General features: G+C 47.9%; 1 protein-coding gene across 35 annotated transcripts in view; it reads right to left on the reverse strand.

Annotated features, from left to right (window-relative positions):
* MYO18A (myosin XVIIIA) overlaps positions 1 to 21,726 on the reverse strand; it is a 768,001-nt gene that overhangs the window by 153,243 nt on the left and 593,032 nt on the right. For all 35 annotated transcript variants that reach the window (XM_085649195.1, XM_085649183.1, XM_085649196.1 and 32 more), the window contains one exon: positions 894 to 1,010. In XM_085649195.1, coding sequence (XP_085505321.1) covers positions 894 to 1,010 — 117 coding nt within the window. The remainder of the gene's footprint in view (positions 1 to 893; positions 1,011 to 21,726) is intronic.

Raw genomic sequence — 21,726 nt, forward strand, 5'->3', positions numbered from 1 at the left:
CGTAAGGAGTTCAGTGTGGTGTTGTGTTTTTGAGAACTGGTCATAAACTAACTTAACTCCACTGGATAACATAGACTGCATTCATTTCTATATGAGGAAGTGTCACAATTGTTTCTCAATTCTTTGGACTTGAATAGAAAACTATGGATTTCTTTTTAGGTGTAATTTTGGCAAAGAACACTAACTGATTTTAGCAATGTTGGTGCTAAATTGTAACTTGTACCAGATTTCACATGACCTCCCATGAGGCAGTCCTAAACTGCTCAGCCAGAGCTACCAACAGAGAGCAAAAGAAGCTACTGAGTCCTGCCTAAACATTGCAGTCCTGAAATGTAAACCCTAAGATGAAATAGAAGAATATGCGGTATCAGTTTTGAATGAGATACACCCTGCAAACTCAGGATCTAGAAGCAAAAGCCTGGCAGGGCAAAAGTGGTTGGCGGAGAAAACAGAGTCAAAGGCAGGGGTGACGAACGTTGGAAGATAGAATGAAATGAAGAGAGATGGGTCTTTAACCCAGAGCAATTACAGACCATTTATGGTGCTGAATTATAAAAGTGCATCAGTGAGTCAGCCCAATAAAGGGAGAGCGAGTGGGTGTGCATTTGGATTCTTTGGCACAATATTGTTTTCTGCTTCATCAGTGCAGGTCTGAGATTCACCTGATACAGAGTGGTTTTATGCCTATTTCTTAGCATGCATATGTAGACAAATGCGTGCACCATCCTGTTCAGTGGAACTTTATGCTTTTTTTGCGAGTGCATTTTGATACGCGAGCATGCATGTACAAGTGTGCCAATGTTCATATTATTGGGGATAGTGGCTATGTGCTTCTTCATTTGTCTGCACATGGATGTGGCAAATGAGTGTGCGCGAGTTCGCTTAGGTCTTACCTGGCACACAGCAGCTTTGTGCTTCTTCATTAGTTCGTTCATATCCTCTTGATCTTCCTCCAGACGCCCCTGTAGCTCATTCTTCTCCCTCTGCAGACGGCTGAGCTGCTCCTCCAGCTACGAGGGGAACAAAACCAGGAAGAATGACTCTCTGGGACACAGCAGATAAAGCAAAAAGTTAAACATTGGAACACATGAGGGAAAATAGGGATAGGAAAGTAAGGGAAAGCACCTTTAGTGCCATGCGAGGGTGTGAGACACACATACTTCCTTCCCCTCAGGACCTCAACTAGGCATCGCTGGAATCCAGGAACTGGCTGTCCTTGTACGGGATACATAAAATGTATGAACCACAGATACTGTCATATTCCTAGACATCCCTGCAGGCCCTCGAGCAAACTGTGCAACACCGGAGGCAAAAGACAGAGCCTTAGGTACAAGAACAACCTGACGCTGTCATCCCAGATGTCCCTGTAGGCCTTTGAACACACTGTGCAGCACCAGAGGCAAAAGACAGACCCCAAGGCTCAGGAACAAATTGATCACAAGCAACCAGAGGTGAGATTCAGCCTCCACAGGTCCACCTTACCTCATCATGAAGGACCAACATGCCTGGGCCCTAGGAGAGTTGAAAAAACCTCTGTAGTTTTATGAGATGCTGGTCAAGGCACCACACGAGAGCAAGAGTACCCGAGAAAATATAGCTCTACCACGAACAGTATAAATCGAGACACGGCTATGTTTTGGTTGCCTGGAGTTCTGGCCCTTTATAACACTTACCTGGTTACCTAGGTGGCACCAGGAAAGCTCAGAATACAGTCTGTTGCAACCGGAGCTACATTCAAGGTATCCACATTGCACCACTGGAAGTAACTACCACACACCAGCCAGTGTCAAATTGCAGAGAATTTGGTTTTGCAAAGATGGACTCCGGATCAGAGTCCTTCCAAGACACTGTGAATCCGCTCCTGATTGACAAGCAGGGGCAGATACTGTCCCATTCATTCCTTTAGAAGCAGAACTTTGGAACCATTTGGCCTATAGAATTCTAGCTTCCCATGAAATTCGCCATTTTTAATGTTATATCTGTTATAACCATCACATTACACTAATGGTCCCAACAAATATATTTGTCTTCTCCTATGACTGCTCAACTACTGACACATTTCATCTTTACAAATGTAGCGCTTTGTGCCCCCTAAACCGTCAGAAATCACAACATACAATCCTTTTTTTGAAGAAAGATCTTTGGGTTGTATTTATAAGACATCTCAAAACTACCCAACGTTACTGTATGCAATATTCCATTATAACATTTCCAAAACCAATACATAAACAGCATTGGATCATTACTGAATACCATCTAACAATCTCTCCCAGTTGTAACAATCCAAACATTCATTAGGTTTGCATTGATAAATATACACACACACACACACACACACACACACTTCTTTTTTTTCTTCAGTGACCAATCCACCCTCAACTACTCATACGTGACGTATAGTTCTGGGTAGTCACCCCTTAATGTCTGAACCCATCACCACAGCCATAAAAACTTCCATTGTTGTTGACTGAGTGTCGTGGCCATTTGCTGCATGACCGGTGCCAAACCATATGTACCCAACCCCGGGAAAATGCTTCATACACGCCATTAATCGTAATAAAAATGTGAAGGTCTCGCTGAAGAACACTGTTTAATGAAAGAGCTGCGTTCGCCAGGTAAAATATGAAGTTAGAGAAAGCAAGTAAAACAATGACTGTCTATGTCTATGGGCATCAAAGTGGCGAAGTGACCAATGTCTCATGTGCCCTGGGGTTACAGCCCTCTGAGCTCCGCAGACCACCAACTGTTGACTGGAAAGTGGTATCACTTCCAGCTACAGCGACTTATGCCCTGAGTGGCTTGCACTGGCTGAAAGAGGTCATCGGGAGCTTCAAGGTCTACAGTAGCTGCATATCCACGGGAGAGGCCTCGCCTGCTTGCCCATTGCACGGACACATGCACCTCCAAAATGAGAGCATGCTTTCAAGGTGGCAATTGTCTATGAGAGATGATTGGGGCTAGGGTAGGCCAAACCTCCTTTGTGTAAGACACTGGACATCTGACTTTTGGGCCTCAAGTTCCAAAGGAAGATGTCCTTTTGTTAGCTTTTAGCATCCCTTCCCATTTCTTCTCAACGTTGAAGTGCGGGCTGTGCAAGCAGCAAAAACAAGATCGAGGAAGGGAAGCCATGTAAAAAGTCAGCCCTGTAAGATGATATTGCTTTGTAGTAGATATTGAACCTGGTGGGTAGTGTGAGATGGGAAGAGCTGTACGTAGGAATCTAGTACTAGTTGGTATAGTGTTATTCTGGCACTAGTGAGTAGTGTGAGAAGCTGCCACTCATGGGGAGTGTGAGAAGGTGGTTCTAGTGGGTACCGTGAGTGGCTGGGACTGGTGGGTAGGGTAAGAGGCTGGTATCAATGGGCTGTATGAGCCAAGGTCGGATTGGTCAGGCGGGGAATTGGGCGATGGGCCTGTGCCTCATGGTAAGCTGTGGGCCGATATTTTGGGCCTGTTTAAACCCACCCACAGAAACTTACAGTCTTCCCCGGTCCCGTCACACCACTGTAATATGTTGCCAGTATCATGCTGTCAAACTGAGGCTGGGGGCCAAGTGCAGTTCTGACCCTCAGGGCATTCTCACCTCAGCCCCCTGCTTAGTGTGGCTGCCCCGCTCAGAAGCAGTGTCATTCCCCTGCTGGGCCACCACTTTCAGGTCAAGGTGGGCGTGGGGAGGGTGGGAGTATGCAGGAGTCTCGAAGGGGGGGCATTCTCATCTAAGCCCTCTGGAATAGCAACAACAGCCATGTTAATTTCTTGAACTCCCCCCCCCCCCGCCCCCCCCCTCCACACCCCCGGCCAGGTCATACCCTGAGGATATAGTGAGCTGGGGAGGTGGTGAGTAAGAGAAGTGGCCTAGGGACCAAGTGTTATGACCTCGGTCCCAGTGACTTTTAGGCCTTGGTGGAGGGATGGGGGAGTGTTTGCGTAGGCCTCGCTGTGAGGTCAACTTTTCCACAGGAAAAACAAGCATGGGCTGTAGTGTTATGGTCGCAGAGCTGCTGACGTTGGAACCGGGGAAGTACATTCGAGTTCTGGCGTCATCTCAACATCCAGTGATTCTGGGCAAATCACTTAATCTCCTTACCTGAATAAAAATGAATTTGATCTTGTGCAATACAGCTGGTGCTCATGGTAAATGATCCAATGCTTTTGGAAAGAGTTCACGCTATATAACACACACACAAAAAAAACTAAAAAGTGACAATTTGGGAATGTGGGCCACTCTCTCTGGGAGTGCCGGGGACTAACTGTGATCCCAACCCGACCCTGGTATGAGAAGTTGGTATCCGTGGGCTTTAAGAGAAGCCGGCGCAGGTGCACAGCGTGAGAAAACGAGACATGCGGTCAGTGTGAGAAGTGTGAGAATCGGGCACTGGTGGAAAGATGTTATTGGAGGACACTATATGAAGCTGACCAGGGTGGGCATGGAGAGGCGCTGCCGGGCAATATGACGCGCTGGTCCTGCTGTAGAGGCCTTCAGGTCCAGGTACTCTAGCGGTGAGACAGTTTTCGGTAAGAGGTACCGACATAACCGGTCCCTACACTGTGACTCTTGTGAAAGGAGGAGCAGCACTTTAAGTGCAACCTCGTCCAGTAAGGACGTGGCGGAAGCAGGCCCATCGCCCGCCACGCGAGAAGCCGGACCGAGAACACAAACCAGCCTGGCAATTTTATCGGACCAGCCCTCCCTCCCCCCGTGGGGGTGGGCGAGGGTGCAAGTGTGATACACTCCTGCTTCACTAAACTCCCCCCCTGCTGCTTGGGTTACTGGGGGCTGATATTACAGCACTGCTGCAACACCGGCCCCAGTTAGAACACTGGCCCCCGCCCTCCCAGCCTCCAGGGGAAACGCCCGATGCCCGATCCTGCCAGTCCGGCCCCGCGCGCGGCCACCTCCCCAGATCACGCGCCTGATCCGCAGACAAGAGCAGGGTGTGTTAATATAGAGTGAGTAATGCCGGCTTCAGAAAGCTAATGAATCTATTAGCAAATAATTCCAAAGCAAAATGACTTCCTTGGCTCGGGCGCAGGGAACATCCATCTTATTGCACTGCCGCCGAAAAGGTTGGGAAATTCTAATGGGCTAAATTTATTAAGTCCCATTTAAATGAAAATGTAATTCTGTTAAGGGAATTTTTTTCTCGGCATAATTAAGGCGTTCGGGCTAGTCGCCTGAAAACTGCTGATGAGTGTGTTTGTCACTTTTATGAAGCATCGCCGGTGCGATATTGCCATTATCGCATGTCCTGTGTTTTATTGCCATGTCACCCGGGAGGCTTGGGGATTACTGGTGGGGGGGGGGGGGGGTCTGAAAGAGAGCGCGGGCGGGGGAGGTGGAAGCGGAGAGTTCTCGTCCGCTGACATCACGTATACGACGAACGTGAGCAGTGTCGAGACACGAAGCGGGATGGCCTTGTTGGGGGGGGGGGGGGGGAGAGGGGGTTGGTGTATAGTGAAAGCTCTTATGTAGCACGTGTTCAGGTGAGTGAGGGCCCGTGCGTGAGACGGGACACGTGCTCTTATAACATATGAGATGATGGGAAGTGTCTACTCACACCCAGCATCGAGTGACAGAACACGTGACAAGATGAGTGACCTTGTATCAGATACAAGATAGCGCATGTGCACTGCTCACACCCACCGTCGAGTGAGTGAATTTGTCCAGCACATGTGCTCGGATGAGGCCTGTCACCTGTGCAAGAGTTTGGACGAGTGACCTTAAAAAAACAGCGTAGCACAGACTGTTTACACCCAGCACCTAGTCAAATACCTAATAGCACAAGAGCCTATGTGGGAGTGATACTGTATACCAGAGGAGCGGCGCTGAATGAGTGCAAATGCTCAGTTAAGGGGTGTGCAAGACACGGTGAGTAACCCTGTATACCTTGCAAGGTGGCATAAGCGGCTCTGTTCACACCGAGCCTCCAGTGTGTGATCTCCAACATCAGGGCTCTGGGGCGATGGCCTGGCCATGGGACTGTCGCAGAGTTGAAGTGAAGAGCACTGTGATACACATTAGGCAGGATAACTGACTCTACTCTTATATGAGCTAAGGACCTTATGGATCACATACTACAGGGAGAATAACGTTTGAGAACGCATGACGGGAGCGTGGCCTAGCATGCACCCACATCTGGCTGACCCTCCCCTCTGCAGAACATGTGCTGGGCTGAGTGACACTCTGTGTAGAGCATGCTACTAATGAAGGGCTTTGACATATCCTTCATTACACATGCGATCATGGCGTGTGAGCTATTGCACAAGTGGCAGGGTAACTTTCTGTACCATGTTCTACATCATGACAGGTCTAGTACAGTACTTGTGCATGTTACGGCCTTTTCTATAGAACGCGCTGATGACTAGGAAGCCCTAGAAATGTCAAAAGTGCGTGGATGTTCTCATCACTGACCCTGGGTGCATTTGTTTGTAAATATTAGTTAAGACTCCCTTCGTTTATTTAACTCCCTAAAGGTAGCTGTGATCGAGCACACTCCTAGATTAGTGATAGGTGGTGATGTAAAGATTAGTTTTAAATACCAAGTGTCATGTGCTGCTGTTCAAAGAAATAAGTATTTAATGTACAGTTAGAACAGTTACTGTGAGAAATGAAAGTTAGAGGTGCACAGCTCCGAGGGTCCAACAGATGGGAACCTGCATGGTTTTTGCATACGGCAGTAAAACAGAACTCAAAATGGCAGCAACTGCCAGTGCTTTGAATGGCCCGGCTATGCCTTGGGGTCTTTCGGAGATCACGGTTTCTGTTTACCAACACACAGGAAGGCAATGAGACAAAACTGAAATGGTAATTCAATATATTCAGCCACGTCGGACAACTCTAGCACACCTGTCCTTTGAAAACTGACCGTGATTTCCAACACAGCTCAGCGGGTCCACTGCAACTTTAGAGTTTTGGTCCTAAAATACAATGCATTTCAAATAAATCAAATCAAATTAGTATCTTAGCCCAGACGTCTGTACCGTCCAGTTAAGGTTCTTCTCTCTCCACGGGTCACCTGGAACTTACCTTGTATCACGGTTTTCTGGAAGGGGATTTAGATTGGGAAAAAACGCCAGGATCTGAAACCTTCCTGGTTAGATTTGTTTCTGGTGCTTCTACATTCCTCCATCAGTATGGCCTTCTAATTATTGCAATGGCTTAAAAGACCACTATCACAGAACTGGTCGAACAGGATTTTTTCAGAGCCCTGGATCACATGCGTCTCACAGTTAGGCATTAGGCCAGTGAGGGCTGGTGTGAATGTCTATATTTCAAGATCTCAAGATCTACGGGTTGCTGTAGGAAACACATGCTCTCTTTCTATTCATACCACTTTTAAATACAGCCTTCAGGCTCCAGGTGCATAAGCACTTTGTATTCTTCTAAAGACCTACGGAAGTTCATGGCTTGGATCTCAGCCGTTCCGGGTTGCTGGACCTCGACAGCACGCTGGGCAGAGGTCAGAGGAGGCCACAAGTGTTTCTAGACCTTGGCAGTCTGCCCATTATATCAGTCTCTCTGTACAAACAGCTCTACTACGTTACCTACTCTCCGGACGGTGTGGCAAGGAGACTCAGGAGACAAAGAAGATGATGACTCGGCTGAGGCTTTAGAGTCCCCCGAGGGGCGGCAAAATGTTCCCGCTTACAATTAATCCAATTCAAGCATCTTCATAGTGATTACTTTACAAGGCACCAACTATGTCGTATGGGCCTTATTGGCTCCCCTATGTGACAGAGGTGTGAGACAGAGGAAGGTACATTCCTACATACACTCTGGGACTGCAGGGGTTTGGCCCGCTTCTGGCGGGGTGTTGTGTCCTGCTTGGCTGAGGTATATGCCACTGACCCCGAACTAGCTCCTTTTACATAGTAGCGAAGGAATAGGATGTAATAGATATAAATGCTATTCCTCGGCTTCACCTGGCCAAAAAAGACATTGCACGACAATGGAAGTCTGCAGACCCACCTCTTCTGGGTGTTTGGAAGCGAGGTATGAACTTTAGCATGGGTTTGGAGGTCACAGTATTCCAGGCGAGGGGGTGCCCTTAAAAAAATCCTAAAATCTGTCAGAGATGGGCCGATTATCACGGCCTGACTCTGCAGCCTATACACACTGCTAAACTGCAACTAGATGTCAGGCAATATGGCCATGACGTGTAAGAAGATTTTCAGATCTTATAAATTATACATGTATCGGACACTGGGCACTGTATTGGGCGGGCACTGGAGGTGAGTTGTGTGCATGTTAATGTTTCTTCAATGTGTTTTTTTTTTCATTTCTCTTATTTTGTTTAAGGATTTTTTTGTTGGGGACTAAGCCATATCGTCTATTATGTGGAATGATGTATCCTATGGGCCCGGCTGGGTCAGGTTCTGGCAAAAACTCAATACATTTTGTCGTGAAAAAAAAGAGGTAATTGTGTATGTGCTTGTGAAGCGTGTGAGTAGAAACTTACGCATGGCTGGAGTGTTACCTCCTTTTATAACATCTGACTGAGTTAGTGGTAATTTTCTGTCACATGTGCAGAGCACACAATTATACTCTCAAGAAGACCTTGTTGCTTTGTGTGCTTCTTTACTGTTAAGGTATTTGTCTGCTTACCAATAACCGACCACTCTCCATTTGTGTGTGTCGGTTAGTGTAAGGCTGAAGGCGAGTGGAAAGTGTGATCCCAAACAAGAGTGCTTTTTAGCCAACAAAAAAAACCTTTCAAAACACATTTTCCATGCCAGTGTCTTGGGACAAACTGGCTTTTGAAGGGGATCACAGCTGTAAAGCTTGAAGTCATTCAAGGAGTTGTTCATTTTGCAGTGCATGAGAGATGCACCACATTCAATATCCAAAGCCTTAGAGGGCAGGGCCATATCCAAACCTTAGGGAGAAGAGCCCTTATCCAGTCCAAGAGGTGTAGGCCATATCAAAGGAGGAGGAGCCATATCTAGGTCTAAGAGGAACTATGGTGGAGTTGCAAGGACTTGGCTGTGCATGAAGAAGAATGGATAAAGCCTCTGCACTCTTTAAGCTGTTGACATCCCTGCTCGAAGGGTAACAGGGCCTGGAAAGCGCACAGCTAACCGAGGCTGACCCCCGCAGCACGCCAGCGCAGCCCACACACAATCCCTTTTAACGCAGAATTGATTTTAGATTGAGATACGGAGGGGGTTTTGTCAGTCTGCTGTTAACTGTTGATGCAACTGAATGAACAGCTCATTAATCAATAGCTTTGCAGCCTCTCAATAAAAAAAGAGAAATCATTGATTGTGTTTGCACAGGAAGCAGCTCCTGTGGCCTCCGAAATGGTGCGAGCAAGAGACGGAGAGAGAGCTGAAGAAAGGGAGTGATGAAACGGAGGACAGGGGAGAAGAGACAAACAAACATAAGATGGCATGAAACAGGGAGAGGAGAGAGGGAGATGGAAGAGACAGACAGAAGTGAGGTGAAAAAGAATATGTTGTAGGAGAAAAGACTGAGAGACCAGATTGAGAATAAGAGCAGGATAACGTGACAGAGGGACAGACAAGCAAGCAGAAAGATGGAGTGAGTGAAACACACATAAGGCGAGAGGAAGAGAGCGAGAGGGAGAGAAATGGCAGACAGATGCTGCACATTTTAGATCCACTGCAAGCTGTTTCTGTGTGCTGCTGGCAGAATTTCATATCCTCATCCCCAGTAAGCTTTCTGGAGGCATTGCCAGTAGTCTTCTAAATTCTGCAAGAAGAACAACTTATTTGCAGGTGCTGACTGTCGTGCGCAAGTCAGTATGCATTCTTTGACAAACTGCTTTGGTGTCTGTAGCCAATCCCAGAAGTCTCTCAAATCCCACTGACCAGTTTCAGTATGGACCTAGCACATTCTTACAGTTCAGGCGAGCCTTCTTCAGACCTCTCTTCACTTTATTATATTGTCAGTCAGTAAGCTCGTAATATTGTCAGCCGTCTTATTCCCAGACAACAGCTCCATATGTACCCAGCAACCTATCATATCTCCATTGAGTCATCTTCATATATTCCAGGTCTTTTCCATCACTCTTCCTGAGAATCAGATTAACAGTGAACTTTATTCAGTTCTTGCTCATATCCCTGACCAGCTGTCTCTTAATGCTAGGAAACAGAGTGGCTGACCCACTCGGACAGCAAGAGATTTCCAGATATGATACGTTAAAGTAGATTGTCTCGGGGGCGTGGCTAGGCGCCGAACATGGCGGTCGCGCTGTAGCGGAGCTCCCGGCCTGGACTCGAATCATCCTGCAATTCCCACTGAACCTGGGAATCTCCCTGTCGCATAGTCTGCCCGCTTGCGGAGCTCACTGGGGTCTCCTACCTGCAACGACGAGGTTGAGAATCCCTAAGACGACCGAGATATCCTGGCCTGGGCGTCATCGGCGCTCCCCGGCCCTGCAACATCAGAGGGGTGGACCACCGGGAGACGGCGCCTGGAAGTTGGCTGCCAACGCTACTTGCCGTGGGCGCGATTGAGGGAGGCGCGGACTCGGCGCACGCCTGGATCCGTACTGGCACTGCACCCGGTGCCGATCGGCGTTGAAACGGGGGACCCGGAGGTGGAGGGCCCCAGCCTACATAGTGAGGGCTCCTGAGCCGCGGTACACTGACTGCCCTGCATGCAAGCTTTTCCGGAAGGGCAGAGGCTGCGCGAGGTGCCTTGCTGACACGACCTCCCCATCTGCCTTCTGCGGAGGAGTTGTGCCCTGAACCCTGGCCGGTGGCCGACCGGGCGTGCAGCCGCCACGCTCGTGCGCTGACTGCATCACTGGGCCTACCGGAGTGGCTGCGGTGTTCGCCCTGCGACTGGTGATGGAGCTCCAGCGCTAATTGCCCTGCCGGCTGTGCACGGGCCGGCGCTGTGGTGAGCAGACTCTGTGGCCAAACGGCGACCTAAGTGCGCACACTGCCAGGTGGCCGTTCTTGGGCGCCGGCTGCTGCGTTGGGTGATGCCTGGATCCAACGCTTGTCTCTCTGAGCGGCTACGGACCCAATGACTGAGGCTGGACACTGTGAGTACTGCCCACGATCCCCTTGACATCTGCCTTTGTTCCTGACTGAGTTGCCTTTCCTCCCCTGCTCTGGCTCTCTGCCCGCGGCCTACGGACTGTCTGCACGTGGGCTGCCCTCTTGCCCGGTGGTGCCTAGAGTTCCTATCGTGCTGGGTGTGGCGACTGCTGCGGACTCCTGTGGGTCTTCTCAATTCTTCTTCTTCTTACCACTGTGCTCGCTACCAAGGGGCGCCCGCGGGGGAAGCAACCTGAAGGGCCAACCACTGAGGATCTGCATCAGGGGACTGCAGACTCGGCCTCCCAGGCTTCCTCGATCAGCAGCGTTCCTTCGACTGCCCTTTGGCCCCTCCTCCCTGACAAATTGGACCTGATTTTGCAGGAGATAAGAGACTCGCGCCTGGTGACTGAGCACCAGATAGGTACGCTTACTACTGGCCTTAATCTCCTGCGTGCAGATCATGGTAATCTCGCAAACACTGTCAAGTACCACAACCGAACACTGACTGATCTTGTACCTCAACAAAAAGATCATGCTGCCCAACTAGCGTACTTGAAGGAGCAATTGACAATCCTGCTGGACAGGACGGACGATGCGGAGGGGAGGACGGGGTGAAATAACATTCTCATTATTGGACTGCCGGAGCGCACCGAAGGTAATGACGTAGCACACTTTGTTGAGAAATGTCTTAGAGAACGGGTGGCTCCAGAGGGGCTCTCCGCCTTCTTCTGCGTGGAACGTGCACATCGTATCCCTACGAGCAGGCCGGCTGCGGGCCGGCCACTCACACCACTCATAGCACGCATTCTCAACTACAGAGATCGCGATCTTCTGTTGCAGAGAGCACAGGAAAATTCCCCGATACAGTTCGAAAACACCCGAATTTCCCTGTATCCGGATTACACTGTGCAGATACAGCGCCAGAGAGCCTCTTACCAGCCGCTTAAGCAGAAGCTCCAAGCCCTCAGTCTGAAATACGCTTTGCTGTTCCCCGCACGTTTAAAAACTATCCACAACCAGAAAACCCACTTTTACGACTGCCTTGAAGCGGCGAATGATTGGCTTGAACATACTTTACCCTCCCAGTCCCTGCATAACATCGACCAGCGGGTGCGCGGGCGCAGTCCAACCGGCTCAGACCCCGCCTTGCTGGAGCCATGCAATCACAGCCTTCTACAAAGAAACCAACTGGAACAGGCCATGTTTTAACAGGAATCGGCACTGGAGGTGGCCGCTGCCATGCGGGATCCTACACAGATCTCTTCATCCCCGGAATAATCTGATGATGACATAACGCAGTCAGACTCTGGCAGTAATGACCCTCTGTTCCCCTCGATTACTCCACAGGTGGTCAAGGACCTGTTTGGCTGATGTGGAGGCCTGACCTCTACAACTATCCCGTAACTATGACCCTGGTCTGCTTTGCTGGTGGACAGTAAGACGTTGCTAATATCTATATACTATGCACATTTTTCTTTTGACTTGCTCTTTCTTCCTCGGTTCGGCATAATTTATAATTCACAATTCTACATAGTCCCGGCAGGGGTGCAACTCTGTGTGTGTCCATACGGTGAATGTTTGGTGCTAGGCCCGCCACCCTTGCAGTTGTAATTACTGCATGGTGTAACGTTTGGACTTAATGATTGTTAGTCTGTGTTTGGGCCAGCGTAGTTCGATTACTGGCCCTAGTATTAGGGATTGTTTTTTCTAGGGTAGTTTTTGGTTCCCGGTCCACATTCCACCTTTTACTTTGTTGTGTTCACAATGTCACCCTAGGGCGCCCTTCTCTCCACGGATGTTGATATATGGCTGTTTTAGCGAAATATAAAATACTGATTTAGAATGTGCGGGGCATGGGGTCTGTACACAAGAGGCATCGCATCCACGCCCAGCTAAACAGGCGTAAGGCCCACATAGCCCTACTCCAGGAAACACACATGATGGGCTCAGAGGTTGTTAAACTGCAGAGGAAATGGAAAGGGCAACTCTATAATAAATCCTACTCTGCCTTTGCACGGGGGGTCACTTATCTGGGTTAGGAATGGGGTACCATTTGAGCTGCTGGAATGGAGGGTAGACACAGCGGGGCGCTATGTCCTCCTGCGGGGCAAACTTGACGGAGTTCCGATCGTTCTGGGCAGTGTGTATGCCCCAAACTACGAACAGACTGCTTACCTTGCTAGTCTTAATGTGGTTTTGATGGATTGGGTACTGTATCCCTCGGTTATTGGCGGGGATTTTAATTCTGTCCTGGATCTGCAACTGGACCGCTCTCATCCCCCAGTGCAAGGTGCAGTGACTAATAAGATAGCAGACTTCATGCATGCCTGGGTTGTGGGTTGGGAGATTAGCGACGTATGGCGCACGCAACACCCGTCCGACCGGGAATACTCATTCTACTCCCTCCCACATCAGCTGCATACACGAATAGACAGAATTTTCTGCTCCTTGACCCTGTCATCCCAAGTGATTGAATCCACGTACCTCGGGAAAACACTATCTGATCACAATCCACTCGAAGTGCTGCTCGAATGGGGGAGGGCCCCGACCTGGCAATTATGGCCACTTACACTGGAGGATGGGGTATTTCATGACACTCTGGGTACCGCCATCACCAATTATTTCACAGAGAATACTGGCTCGGCATCCTCATGCCTAGTCGAGTGGGATGTGTTTAAGTCGGTGATCAGGGGGGTAGCCATAGGGGCTACTGTTGGGGCACGACACAAACAGCATAAGAATCTTACTTCGGTGGAAGACTCCCTGAATACACTAGAAAATGAGGCTATCTCCAACCCCACTCGGCAGGCGCCATTGCAGGAAGCCAGAATTCAACATGCAGAGCTCCTCGAACGACTCCGCTTAATAGACTACAGTACATATACCCAATATAGCCATAAAGAGGCTGACAAATAGGGGACCCTCTTGGCTCATCTCATCCGCTAAACTCCACCCCCGCACCCTATACTGGAGATATTCCTCCCAGACGGCACTGTAGCCACTACCCAAGCCGATATTAAGACAGCGTTTTGCACTTATTACAGGACCGTCTAAACTGCCCCGACTGCTGTGTCCCAAGCCCTCCTGACTTCTTTCCTGGACGACCTCACCTTCCCCACACTGTCGGCAGACGCGCAATCGGACTTGGAGGCCCCTATTACTAAAGCTGACATAATGGGAGCCCTTAAGGATCTCCCTAAAAACAAGACTCAGGGGTTGGACGGGCTTCCAGCAGAGTTTTATATGACCTACTCTGAGCAACTGGCCCCACACCTATTGAACCTTTAAAAGACAGCACTGGACAAGCACACACTTCCCGTAACGACTACGCAGGCGCTGGTTGTTTCCCGTCCCAAGCCTAATAGGGATCCCCGAGACATATCAGGGTATCGTCTTCTCTCTATGCTAGCTACTGAGTATAAAATACTCAGCAAAATCTTAGCTCAGCGCCTGCTTCCCCACCTCCCAAGATTTATTCATATGGACCAGTGCGGGTTCGTACCAGGCCGCAGCACCTCTCTCAATATCAGGTACCTTCATTACCTGATGGAAATTGAGGCAGCCCTTTCCGACACCGCTGGATGTATCTCCCTGGATACGAGACAGGCGTTCGACACCCTTGATTGGACATACATGCTGTCCACTCTTAAAAAAATTCAGTATCCCACGGGGTTACCTACAATGGGTCGAATTATTGTACTCCTCCCCCACGGCCCGGGCCCGGACAGGCACTTATATATCGACTGCGTAGTCGATGGCCAGGGGCACTGGGCAGGGTTGCCCTCTGTCACCAATATGGTTTGTCTAGGCGCTGGAACCCCCACTCCTCAAGATCTGTAAGGAGGCAATGGGCTTGGGGATACCCAGGGTTTAATGCAACACATATAACGTCTGCACAACGGCCTGGAACTCATTCAGACTTTATTTAAAAGCTTTGGACGGATATCGGGTCTGACGATTAACGCCCAAAAGTCTCACGCCTTCTTTATACGGCACCGGGACGCCCTGATCCGATAGCCTTTGGTGATCTCCTACTGGCGACCGCCCCAGACACTTTCAAATACTTGGGTATACAAATCCATAGAAATCCCCAGTACCTGATTGATGGCAACCTGCAGAAGGTAATACGGTCCCTTCGGAAGCAGATCTCCTTCTAGACTTCCTTGCCATTGTCTGTGATGGGCAGGATAGCCATCTCAAAAATGGTGATGCTCCCCCGTCTCCTTTATTTCTTTGCAAACATACTGGTTGAAATCCCGCCTGGCATTTTTAAAATGTTGGACTCTCTGTTGTTAGACCTTATCTGGGGAAAGGGACGCAGGAGAGTGGGATTAGCAAAGTTACAGCTCCGACCTGACAAGGGCGGCCTGGAGGCGCCGGACTTTCAGACATACTGTATGGCCAGCCAATTACAATGGCTGTCCTACTAGCTGGCGGGTAGGCACGTTCAAGAAATTGGGTACACTGGTCGCCTCCTTGGTCAGGGTACACTTCATGCCTTACTTTTGCCACGGGCTAAAATCCCGCCCACGACTCCCCTCTTGCTTAAGACTTCATTAGTGTACTGGAAGAAGTCTCTCCACCATACAAGACAACCTTCCCATACTCGCCTAATATTCCCTTCCTTGGGATCCCTGGTGCACACAGATTAATAAAGAAGCAGACTGTGTCCCCCTGGGAACGGGAGGGGGTATCCACTGTTGGAACACTGTTCGTAGAGGGTACACTGACGGACCATGACAATTTCACCCGCGCGCCGGGGGTCACCCCGACACTGTTTCTCCTTCACGCTACCATTATCCATTATGTCAAACGCCATTGGTCTTCTGATCGGATAGAGCCCCCAAAGAATGAACTTGTATACGCTACACACCTGATGTGGTACCGGTCGTCATCTCACTCGTTGGCTCTATAGGGATCCGCATACACTCAGGGACATCCCTGACTCCACTCCGGACTAAATGGGCATTGGGTCTGGGGAGGGAGCTCACAGACAGAGATTGGACATCTATATTGGAATTTCCCAAGAAAGTCTCCCGAAACGCTAAATTTAAATACATACAATACATGATCTTACACAGGGCCTATCCGACCCCACACCGACTGAACTGTATCTACCCAGATGCCCAGCTTTCTTGCCCTAGCTGCCAGGAGGCGGACACAGACCTCCTCCACATGCTCTGGTCTTGCCCCCGCTTGCAAACTTATTGGCAAACAATCGGTTATAGAGTTCGAGAGGTCACTGGCACGGCCGATCGGACGGCTGCAGATAGCTGCCTACTAGGTCTGCATAAACGCCCCAAGAAACTGAAAGTACAGTATAAATTTGCGAATCTGGCTGTGCTCGTGGCAAAATGGGCCATCACCATGAGGTGGAAATCCGCCCACCCCCCTACAGCACTTGTCTGGCAGAAGGAAATGATCAGGTGGGGCACTGCAGAGAGCGCTATCCTTCGACAGGAGGAGTTCCGAGGCCACCGCAAGACTCCTATTTCAATGGATTGGGACCAAATGTTAGAAACACTTAAAGCCCTTGATTCACTCACCCCCCCCCGATGTACCCAACTGATCCCGCATCCCCCCTTTCTCCTATAGCTGACCCGCTTGAAATTGAGTAACAACATGTTATATTCTATTGTTAATGCCCAGGGAAGCATGTAACTGTTTGCTCCACCTCGTGGAGTTTAATCTCTTCATACAGTTAAATCAGTGTATACAACTTTTTCCAAAGTTCTAATGCACAGTGTGGATCAACGGACCAGGGAGGGGAGGGGGATAACTTTGTGTGGATTTTCCTTTTTGTCTTTGGTTGATTTTCTTTAGCGATGTAATGGTTTGTTTAAAGAGAAAACTTGAGTTTCAATCACTGTTCAGATGGCCACGTGCGCACAGCGCTTGGCGCATCTCTATGCCTTACTGACTTGAGATGTCAATATGCCACGGATTGTATCATTTGTTGCATGCATATATAATCTCGCAAACGGAAACTCAATAAAAACTATGTTAAAAAAAAAAGTGGACTGTCCCTATGACTTCATTTAACTCCTTTCTAATATGCTGGCGTGTGAAATATATCCACTGTGCAGCGCTTTAAACTGTTATTGGATTAGCCAAACCCTTTCCTGAGTGATGCTCAATCCGAAACAATTGGATACTCCGTGTGCTGTTCAGATACAATTTTCACCAGAGTTGAACTTAACTCGGTGCTGTTCTTTGCCTCCTTAACAAAGGGAAGCCTGGTGCAAAGGAGAGATCCGAAACTATTTGATGCTGCTAGGGATGACCTCTCTGAAAAGGTTTCCTTTAAACTTTTAATAACATTTTCCAGGGTTGGTTTGTTTCTCAGATCTGGGCACAAAACATTCCACAGGTAGTTCTGCCTCTAGTATTGCAAAATACCCTGGCCTGCATGAGCAGGTTTGCACTGCTGGACCACAAGTTACGAATAACTGTGAAATTTAGTGACAGAGACTGAAGTTATTTTGGGCTGTAGCCTGCCTGGGGATAGCCAACTGGAGTCAGTGCAGGTATCAGAAGGTTGGTGGGATATGAGAGGATTTCTTTAAGTTGAAACAGATTCTAACCAATAGGTTCTTCTGTGCCTGGAGTTTCACATTCACAATTTCAGGAGCTCTGCCATGGAATGTGCTGCAATAATCCAGTCTTGACAATTCCAAAGACCTAGTCAACTCGATGTGGTGTGGTAACAGGAGCCGCAAAAGGATCTCTTGCAGGAGCATGAGATAGAAGTAGATATTTTTGAAGACTCCTGTGATTTGATGGTCAAGCAATTGGCCGTCACAACCCATACTCGGTGTTCTTTTGCTGCATCGGAAGGAGTTGAAGTGGTTTCTAGTTCCACCCGCGCATATGGAAGGAAGCCTGTCGCATGACATGTCTTCAACTCTGAGAATTTCAGCATTTGAAGCGTTCTGGCAGAGGTGGCCCGCCTTGATGCGGTTGGCAACACATTTCAGACAGGAGGTGATGTTGCAACTGCTAAAAGAGGGTGCCAATCGTCTGGGCACCACTAAGCAAGAGGGAAGGTGTGATCACAAAAAGGCAAAAGCAAAACAAGAAACATGCACGTGGAATAACAACTAGAAGAAGAGAATGGATATTTGTTTGGGTGAACGCCACTGCACTGACTTGGAATGTCAATAATGGCCAAAGAGATCAACTATCCCGACTCACCATATTGAAATTTGCGAACCATCAGCCTGAGAAAATGTATATAAGCAAAAGTAATGCAAGTGGCAGCTGTGCCAAGAAAATTAAAAACACAAAGCACTCACCCTTGCTTAAAGCTTATACAATGAACTAGGACTAAATAAAGAACAAGAAAACAAAATGCTACGAAAGATTATGAAGCCAAAACCCACTGACATAAGTGATAATATCATAACTCCAAACAGAGAACGGCTGGTGATCCAAAAGCACTGGATTTTCTCAAAAGCAATCAGGGTTGACACAGCTAATGAACCAGCAAAGCAGTGCAAATACAAGAGGAAATACTGCAGGGCATCTGCATTGAGCAAACACGGAGTTAAGGCAAATCACATACTTCACCAGGTATCCATAAAATATTATAGACTAAAATATCGTTAGGGTATAACATCAACTATAAGCATTATTATAAGTCAAGCCATACCCTTGTGCCCTAAAGTACAACCTGAAGTGTAATCTACAAATGACACATTGAGCAGCCAACAAAATCAGACACAAGGACTGATCAAATATAGCTTAGAAATACTCTGCACACAGACAACTCAGAAACAAAGGCAGAGATGCTAAACAAACCCTAGCACAACAAAAAATGCCACAAAGCCTGGCCCAGGACTAGCAAGGAGACCAGGGGTTGTGGCACATCCAAGAAGTATGAATACCCCCGGATCCCACACAAGGGAGGCATACTTTGATAGACTGACTGCAGTGTGGCATACACAGTCCAAAATGCAGTCAGTCAATCAGAGCCAATCGTATGCAGAGGTCTCATCCAAACACCAAATCTGCATCAGAGCAGACAGTGCACAGCATTCACTGCAACAGCTAATAAAGACTTTCTGGACCGAGTGGTTGCAACACTTGGCCAGAGCCAACACAGACACAGAAAAGGGATATGATTAAAAACAAAGAAATTACTGCGACATAAGGAATGCATGACTTATTCATGCGCCACAAACAAAAAAATATCAGAGTAACAAATCACCCTAAACCGGTTCCTTGGTTTTCCCAGGATGATAATGGCGGATACATTTCTAGGCTGCAAAACTGAGGATACTTAAGAATTGGAAGACAGTGTATAAACTTAAACTGGCCCAAATACAATTCGTTAACTATATGTATAAAATAGGGGACGCTTTAAATAAACAAAAGGAAAAATTCAAGACGTCTAATGAACTGTCAGCATTAGACAGCGTCACTCAGAATATCGTACCTTCCCAAGAACTAGGCAGCTGCTTAAATGATTACTTCATTGATAAAATAAAACAAATCAAGAAAAGTATTCTCCCTAGTGGCATGCACAGCAATTCAATTACATGCGACACAAATCCTACCACTCTACTTTTTTCTGTGAATAATGAAGCAAGGATCCACATCCTGTTGTCCTAAGTAAAATTCAGGCTCATTTGGATCCTTGCCTCCTAACATTTTTAAATCAACGATTTCAATAAATCAAAACGTCTATGCTTACACTCTGCATGAATCCCTCTAGCAAGGGATAGTTCTGGGTTTTTTCAAAGATGCAGTATTGACCCCTCTCCTCAAAAACAAGGGGAAGCTACAAGAGCAGTGAAGAATTTCCACCCAATACCCCCTCCTCCCATTTCCATCTAAAATCTTGAAAGCCCATGTGGCCCAAGAACTTTGTTAGCATCTAAGGAGACCAATGATCTTGACCCCTTTCAAGCTTGCTTTGCCCCATACATAGCACTAAGTCTATCATATTCTCAGTGCTGGCCAACACGCGTATGGAAGGGGATGTAGGACATTCACCTACTCTGGTCCTACTAGACCTATCAGCGGCCTTTGACATTTAGCAACCACAATATTCTTTTTTGTTGTAACCAACTTTATTGGCATATAGGGATAACATACAATCAATATGTACCATAAGGAGTCCATGTACTAGTTTCCTTCACCACTCCTGCCACAGCCCCACGTAGGCAGGTAATCCATATTACAATACTAGTTCAAAATTTTCAGAAGTGTCCAGGTAAGAGCTAAGAGTCACACATTTTTTCCAGAAATCTAACTGGAGCATACAATGACATTCAAAAGGGTATATATTGACATTAACTGTGAGCGAGCCATGCAGTAGAAAAGACCGTGTGCATCAGCTAAATGACACCCATGCCGATATAATCAGGTTTTTTTAAGGGTATCTACTCATCAGTCACTCCCTCCTATGCAGGCGCCTCTTGCTCATCCTCAAGTTTTTCATCCCTTCGCACATGTCATGTTCGCACCTCCTTTGCAGACGCCCATTCACTGACGTCTCTCACCCATGCCTTGTACCGGGGGAGGGTGGGAGTCGGGTTAAGCCACTTAATAGCAATACGTCTCTTGACCAACACAAGATCCAACATAACAAACTTTATGCTCAACCTCTTCTTCGTCGGGCAGGGTAGCAATCCAAGCAACACCTATCTAGGCCCATTGGGATACTCCATTCTGAGGCCTCAGTGAGGCAAGTGAGTATTTCTTGCCAATAGGAAGTCAGGGATGGGCATGTCCACACCATGTAGCTAAAATCTGCCCTGGACATCCCTCTGGGCGGTCGGGTAAATCACTTGTAGTGTCTATGGGGTAAGATAGATCTGGTGGACAAAGTTCTATTGGAGAAGTTTAAAGTGTGCATTGGAACAGACCATAAGAATCCCCTCATGGACCTTTGGCCATGCTTTAGCTGACAAGGGTTACTCCAATAGGGTGCCCCATTTTTTCTGTGTAGGGAGCTCCACCTGTAGCAAGTCCTCGCGAAGGGCACAGTGAAGGTGGGACACTAATCAACGTCCCTGGGCCATGTATAACATGACCATCAGTACATTGGTCTTGGGAGGTTCTGCAGGAAAGGATGTCCATAACTCTTGAGCATTACTCGAGATTTTCTTTTTTTTTTCTCCTTTTTTAAATTCATTTTAACAAGAAAAACATCTACCATATACAAGATATAAGGACCCACAAGCATTAACTCGGCAGTAAGGTAAGGTCACATTTTTAGTATGCTATGTATGTCCGGACTGCTGCAATATATATCGTTACAAATCATTAGTCCATGATAACCCATAGCAGTTCCAATAGTAGAGCTGGACATTTATATCTGCACAGATGTGACATTGATCAAGTCGATAACAGTAGTGGAACATATATAGATTAATATCAACTCAATCCCGTCCTCTCCCACCCATAAGATCCCCCCCTTCCCTCCTCCCTCCCTCCAGACGTGGCACATAAGCGATGCAGATCCAATAACAGCAGTATCTAGTTACATCAGGGCTATAAACTACAACATGTTTACACAGTCCTATGGATAGCTGTAAGGTCTATGGTAAACATTGAATAATTACAGGTAATGTCTCAGCTTCCTCTTGTTTATTGTGCTCGGGTGGCCGTCACGTAGTGACATTCAGTTCGCTCGCAGTGGAGTCATCATCAGAGTCTATCTCTGATGTTTTCAGCAATAATGTGCAGCCTCTAGTGATTTTTCGC

Source organism: Triturus cristatus, chromosome 3_2 (assembly GCF_964204655.1).
Source record: "Triturus cristatus chromosome 3_2, aTriCri1.1, whole genome shotgun sequence".
Lineage (NCBI taxonomy): Eukaryota > Metazoa > Chordata > Amphibia > Caudata > Salamandridae > Triturus > Triturus cristatus.